This window comes from Daktulosphaira vitifoliae, unplaced genomic scaffold, assembly GCF_025091365.1.
Source record: "Daktulosphaira vitifoliae isolate Bord-2020 unplaced genomic scaffold, ASM2509136v1 Scaffold_1, whole genome shotgun sequence".
Classification (NCBI taxonomy): Eukaryota; Metazoa; Arthropoda; class Insecta; order Hemiptera; family Phylloxeridae; genus Daktulosphaira; species Daktulosphaira vitifoliae.
In genome coordinates, this window is record NW_026099572.1 from 2,022,838 (window position 1) to 2,030,025 (window position 7,188).

Here is a 7,188-nt window from a genome sequence, read left to right on the forward strand (position 1 = left end):
CTTATCTGTGATATTACTTTGAAAAATATCGGAACACGAAAAAAGCCATCTGACAAATATTATTTTATCATTAATTTGTATATTTACAAGGTTATTATAAGAAAGCTGATTATTTTCTTAATGTGATAATAATACGGAAGTTAAATACGAGTAAATCACTATATTTGTAAAAGTAGTGAAGCGTGAAAAGATGACTGAATTATGAGAATATTTTTGTGAAATATAATGTTATACAATTGACTTATTATTTTTATTAAAATTAAAGAAAAATGTCTTGGCTTAAAGAATTAGCTGGTAGAGCAGAACATTACCTTGATAAAATTGACCAAAATACTGCTGTAGTTTTGCAAAACCAAAAAGATAAACTTGTGAAAGAAGTTTTCAAGTAAGTATCATTACTATATTAATAAATAATTGTTTTATAAATAACAATTCAGACACTCAGTGCAACAATCAGTAAAGTTTAATTTTAGAATTTTTTTGGAATGATTTATTTAAAAAATGTCATGAATAGTAACGGTAAAAAGTTATTTCTACATTAAATACCTCAAATCATCTAACTATAAAACTAAAATACATTGGAAATTATACTATCCTAAACTAGTAAAAATGATCTACTGAACAAATTGAACTTACCTGATTATTACTCTTAGCCCTTTAATTTAACCTAACTCTAAAATAACAAAGTTTTAATAGTTAATGTTAAATTATTATGGTATTCAAAGATATTTTTTTACAATATACTGAATTAAAAAAAAATGTAAACTGTTTGTCTTTTTAAAGAGTTTCACCAAATGAAGAAAATATTACAGTTGATATTGATACCAAACCATCTTCATCCATTCCAAGTTCACCTAACTCTAAATCTTCATTAAAAAAATCTAAGCAAGATGCTAGAATATCAGATGAACATCTTCTGGAGTATTTAAATGGCCCAGATGAAACTTTACAAACTCAGGTTAGTTGAATCTCATGATTTAAATAAGCTTTAAAGACATTATAAGAAAATTAATAGTGATAATATTTATATTTAGTATGAAGGCTATTCGACAGGAAATTTATCCATTGAATCAAGATCCATACAATTAGCAGAAGAAAATATGATATTAAAAAATGAAATTAAAACTTTAAATAATGAAATTTCTTTATTTCAATACAAACTGAAATCTACTGATAAAGGTATGACAATTATACAGTTTTTTATTTACAAATAATAATTCAATTATTAGATAGAGAAACAAAAAGAGATAATAAGTATAGTTTCATAAATTATTCTATAGTTCTGTTGCTTTTAAGAAGTTCATCTTTGAAATGATATAAAATGATCTCTATACATTTCATAGATTTATGTTATACTGTAATTCATATGGTATCCATGGGTTAAATGTGTATGATTAATATTTAGTCATAAGTATTTTGTAAATAGAAAAATAGTTAAAATATAATAGAACAAAATTAGCAGATTAGGTATGCTATATAATTTGGTAAGGAAATAACATTATGTTTCAGTTAGGGTTCTGGGGTTTCATTCCGTTCTACATATTGATGTAAGTTTTCTTATTCCTTCTAACATAATCAGTAACTATAAAAGATGACCTCGATATAAATTTGTATAATAATAATGAAATTTTGAATTTTACTTACTTATTTTTTGATAATTAAAATAACATATATGTCATATAATCATTTAATATTTTTTGTTTTTAATTAAAATTTAGTCTTATGTTGTTTATATAAATATATATATTTAATTTTGTATTGTTGATGTGAACACATACTGAATATTAATTGTTTATATCTTTAATCAATATAGATTTAAATCAAATTGCTACTGAATTAGAAATTAATAAAAGGCATTCAGTGAATCTAGAAAAAGAATTAGAAGAAGCACAAATCCAGTTGAAAAATGTTCAAGATGTCATGATTAGATTAAAAAAAAAATCTGATTCAACTCGACAACAAGTAAATAATGATTATGAAAATAGTAGCTCTGGAAATAGTTTACTTGAAGAAAATGAAATCCTTAAATTAGAAATTTCAAAATTAAAAAAAAAGTAAACTTATATCTGTTATTAATATAAAATACAATTTTAATTTTTAATTTTATTTTTAGAATTGAAATAGATGAATTTAAAAAAAATGAACTTGAATCAGAAAAATTAAATTTAGAAACAAAATTAAATGATGTCCAATTCAAAAATAATTTCTCTACTCAAAATGAACTTCAATATTTGAATTTAATTACCACAGATTGTGATGCATTAATAGCTAACTCAAGATCTGATTTAAATAATATTTCAAAAAATATTAAAGATATTTTAGATGATTTAGAAGTTACTTTTGTACAAATTACGAATCCTGACAGGTAGTTTTCATTTCTTATTTAATTTAGTATGTTTTGAGTAATAATTTACATTTTTCTATTGAATTTAACTTAATACGACAATTTAAATTAAATAAAACTAAAAATATAGGTCAAAAGATTTCCTAGTCTTGTGTGAGTACTTTGGGGGGAAATAGAAGCATTGCCTATAAACTTTTGTCGTGTGACACAATATCATATTTTCCTCAGCAACTCATCAAATTTTCAACTTATATAAAAGTGTATCGTGATTTGAATCATAATTTCACAAAGTTCATTATTGGTAAGATTTCTCTCTACAACACTGGGAGTCTTGGGTTATAATCCCTCATATGTCACTTTTTTTATATTATTTCCGTTACACTTTTTACTAGTGTAACTGAATAGTGAACTATTTAAGCTAAAATATTGATAAAATTAAACACATGGCTATTTAAAATTAGATTTTTAATAAAAAAACCTTTTAAATCGAATGATAACTAATCTTTTAGTTCAATGAGAAGCTGAGAAGGTATAAATTTTACTATGATATGTTTTTTTTTTTGTGTCTGTTTTTTTCAGCTCTCATCGAACCAATTTCTTTCAACGATAACCAAATCAATATAATTTTTATTTTATAGGTGCATGATATCTTATGATATATTTTTTTTATAAATCTGACCCTTTACCTGCCCACAGGGAAGATTCAAAATTACAACATTTTTACAAAAAATTAACTTATTCAACTTAACTTTTGAAAGTTTTTTAGAAATGCTGAACATTTTTAACTTACCTCAAATTAAAGCTTATGTAATATAATTTTATATGAAAAAAAAAATTATATACCTCTATAATTTGACATATTTTTTTTTAAATCGGACCAGTTCCCTTAATACAGGGGGGTTCAAATCTTTAAAGTGCATATAGAAAGTAGAACTTTTTCAACTTAATTTTTGAAAGTGTTCCGGAAATACTAACACTTTTATATAAATCTTAAATTAAAGCTTATGTAGAATGCTTTAATATTAAAAAAAAAATTTTGGACTTTATTTTGTCTTCACGGTCAAAATGCATGCCAAATGCTATTTTTGTGTGAAAATTCTCAATTTTATTTTTGATATTTTTAACTTTATAATGCTATAACTTAATGAAAAGTGTATAAATCAACATAGTTTTTTTATGAGAAATAATATTAATATCCCTTTTTCATTCGACATACTTTATCTTAATCAGTATATAAATAAGGAAATAGCAGATCATGTAGCTTTTGAAATAATCCACCAATTTTTTAAAATTAAAGACTATCTAATGATTTGCATTGGTACGTTTTTTCAATAGTGATTTTAATCACTGTCATATATCATTATACTTGATCCAACTATGCCACGTCACCACTGTGCCACGACTCCCCTGTGCTGGGTTTTTTTTTATTAATCTTCATAAAATAAAATCTTTATAATTATTATTATTATTTTTTTTTTTTTTGTTATAGATCTTCCGATAAATTAGATTTGGAACAAGCTAAAAAATTAACCAAGTTAAATTCTATAAAAAGTAACTTACTTGCTATTGACTGTGGACTACAAAAGACATTGCATGATCATATAAGCTTTAAAGAACGGCTGGCTAATTTAAGTTCAGAACATATAGCTCAAAATAAATGTTGCAGTTATTCTAGTCAAAAAGATAATCTAGAACAAATTATATCACTACAAAATGCTCTTACCATCAAACAAATTGAATTGGATCAATTATCAACTGATAAAAAAACCATGGCTATAAGGATAGAAAGTTTAGAAGTAACATATCATCAGTTGTATTTGTTTTAGATAAATATTTAACATTCTCCTTTATAAGCTACTGCTTATATTAAAGAAGATAGGAAAATCAATACAGCCTGATATTAAAATTATTAACAGACTTATAGTATGTAGGTCTGAATTATGATTTTAAAAAGTACCTTTTTTTACAAAAAATTAATTATTATGTTATCATCCTAAATTATACCATAGTTTACTTTTATACCTTTTCTTATAAAAGTACTAATTTTATAATTATATTTTTTTGGGTTAAAAATCAAGTATTTTAGCTTCGATGCGAAGCTGAGAAGGTATTAATTTTACTATGATGTGTTTTTTTTTTTTTATGTCTGTTGCCACTTTTTCTCAGCTCATAATATATACAGAGTGTTCAGTAAGTCAGGAAACGGGTTTCTATTGTTCTCATTGTTACAAACAATGAGAACAATAGAAACCCGTTTCTTGACTTACTGAACACTCTGTATATTATATTTTAAAATCAAAGAACTACTAATTAGGATATAATCAAAGAAATAAGAGTTGATGTTGCTTTTGGAATAATCCGTTTTTTATTATTAATCAAGTATTACTTTAGAAGAACTTCATAATTATAATTTATTAATTATAGACTGCCTAAATTAACTGTTGTGGTGTTTAGTGTAAATTGACTCATTTCAAAATTGAGTGGTCTAAACTATTAATAACTCTTAAAAATAGGTACTATCATTTTATTTGTTGTTTACTATGTTAAAAATATTTTATATTTTCATTGAAACCAAAAATGACAATTGAAACTATAATTTTTAGCTTTTANATTTCTCTAAATGAAACACTATCTACAGATTTGCATCACAGCGTTTCTTATGATAGTGATTTTAATCACTGTGAGATATCATTATACTTGATCCAACTATGCCACGTCACCACTGTACCTCGACCCCACTGTGCTACCGTTTTTTATTATTAATCAAGTATTACTTTAGAAGAACTTCATAATTATAATTTATTAATTATAGACTGCCTAAATTAACTGTTGTGGTGTTTAGTGTAAATTGACTCATTTCAAAATTGAGTGGTCTAAACTATTAATAACTCTTAAAAATAGGTACTATCATTTTATTTGTTGTTTACTATGTTAAAAATATTTTATATTTTCATTGAAACCAAAAATGACAATTGAAACTATAATTTTTAGCTTTTAAACTAATCTTTAAATCCTGAGCCTATTTCTAAATAAATTATGCAATATTATTTATTTCATTGATAGTTGGGCAATATTTATGATCTTTATAATTTTGAAAATTCATACGTCAAGAAATATTGTTTTTCAAAAAATGTTCAATGGCTGCAATATTATTTCCCCCTTCCCCTTAAAAAATATTTTAAAATGAAATACTCATAATTTTTTTAAAATTATTGTGGAACCTTCCATAAATTATATTTTATTATGTTCTTGATATGCTAATTTAGACTACTAAAATCTGAATTTTAATAAGAACATTTTCTTTTTATACTTTACAGGCTCGTTTGAAAAAAGAAACAAGTTTACTCATTAATGTTAATGATACTGATGATGGTATATCTTTTGAACTTATTATATATCCTTGTAGTTAATATAACTTAACTAATTTATATTCCTTTTACTTTTTATTTAGCTAAAGCAAAAATTCCTCAATTTATGTTAGAAAATGCTTTTGATACGGGTGTAGCAAGAAAAGTAAAACGTGCCTTTACTAGTTTGGATTCCATTGGCCTCAGGACAGGCATGTATCTTCGACGATACCCATTATTGAGGACACTATTATTTATATATGTGGTAAGATTTAAAGTTTTATATAATAACTGTTTTTTATAATAAAATATTATTTTGATTGATTTATAGGTGACTCTTCATTTATGGGTTATGTTAATACTATTTTCATACACACCAGAAACTAATTAAGCTTAATATATTTATGCTAATAATTAGTAAAAACCAATTTTATGTTAATATTAAAAAAAATACTCATTGATTTTGTTATTAAGAATTAATTTTTATTATGCATTATGTTAAATATTTTTTTACAATTATTTAGAATAAATCAAGGAACAGTTATAAGTTTTATACTCTACAATTTATTTTTATAATATTTGTTTTTAAATACTTTTTACAAATCATCAGTGAATAAATACATATTTTTATAATAATGAAATTAAGCATATCATTTCACACTTCTAAAAAAATACAATAAAAAAATTAAAGCATTATATTTTATTAACATTTAAATTTTAAAAAATCATAATATTAACATATTAAAGCTTTATAACTAACAATTTTCCATATTTTTATAGGATAATTGAGGTAGATTTCGCAATACTAATACGGTTAAATAAAGTTATAAGTATATAGCTTAATAAAGAGTTATTATACTTATGACAGAATTATATATTTCTTAATGAAACAGTGATATGATTTAGTTGAGAAGTTTTTTTGATTGTATATGGTAAGATCCAAGCAATCTTAATAGATATAAAATAGTGTGGTGTTAATCTTTAAGAATATGATTCGATTGTCTATTAATATAAATATATTTAATTTTGGAATATTTATATAAATAATTAAACTATAATAATAATAATAACAAAATTTACTATCAAGTAAAATAAATATATCATGTAATTACACAATGGTTTTATATTTGGTAATTCATTATTATAAAACTATAAAAGTGGCAATTTAATCTTTGAGAAATTCTGATTCAATCATTTTCCCCTAATCTAAGTACATATTCCTAATAATTAAACTATCTCTAATACCCCCCTATCACATTCTTGGCGATTCAATCATAACACACTGTAGTTATTAAAAATAAAAATATTTATTAAAAACAAAATTACATTTATTAGTAAAATTAAACTAATTTAGTTAATTATTTTTAAGCTAAATATATTTTAGGTTATAATACATAATAAAATTTTCTATTAAAAAGTTTTCAATGTAAATAAATTAATACTACAGATTTCTTTTTAAAAAAAACCAGCATTAATTAAAAAAGGTAATCAATAAAT

The 7,188-nt window shown here is 23.2% G+C and overlaps 1 protein-coding gene across 1 annotated transcript; it reads left to right on the forward strand.

Annotated features, from left to right (window-relative positions):
* Positions 1 to 32: 32 nt before the first annotated feature.
* LOC126893765 (golgin-84) lies at positions 33 to 6,242 on the forward strand. Its single transcript, XM_050664246.1, has 9 exons — positions 33 to 385; positions 784 to 958; positions 1,035 to 1,179; positions 1,814 to 2,054; positions 2,114 to 2,365; positions 3,834 to 4,140; positions 5,662 to 5,716; positions 5,796 to 5,956; positions 6,023 to 6,242. The coding sequence occupies exons 1-9, from the start codon at positions 270 to 272 to the stop codon at positions 6,080 to 6,082; spliced, it is 1,512 nt and encodes a 503-aa protein (XP_050520203.1). The 5' UTR covers positions 33 to 269; the 3' UTR covers positions 6,083 to 6,242.
* Positions 6,243 to 7,188: the final 946 nt, after the last annotated feature.

Coding starts and splice junctions, on each gene's coding strand:
- LOC126893765 (XM_050664246.1), top strand. CDS start 270: ATGTCTTGGCTTAAAGAATTAGCTGGTAGAGCAGAACATTACCTTGAT. Junction 2,055..2,113: donor ATTTCAAAATTAAAAAAAAA/GTAAACTTATAT, acceptor TTTTATTTTTAG/AATTGAAATAGATGAATTTA. Junction 2,366..3,833: donor CAAATTACGAATCCTGACAG/GTAGTTTTCATT, acceptor TTTTTGTTATAG/ATCTTCCGATAAATTAGATT.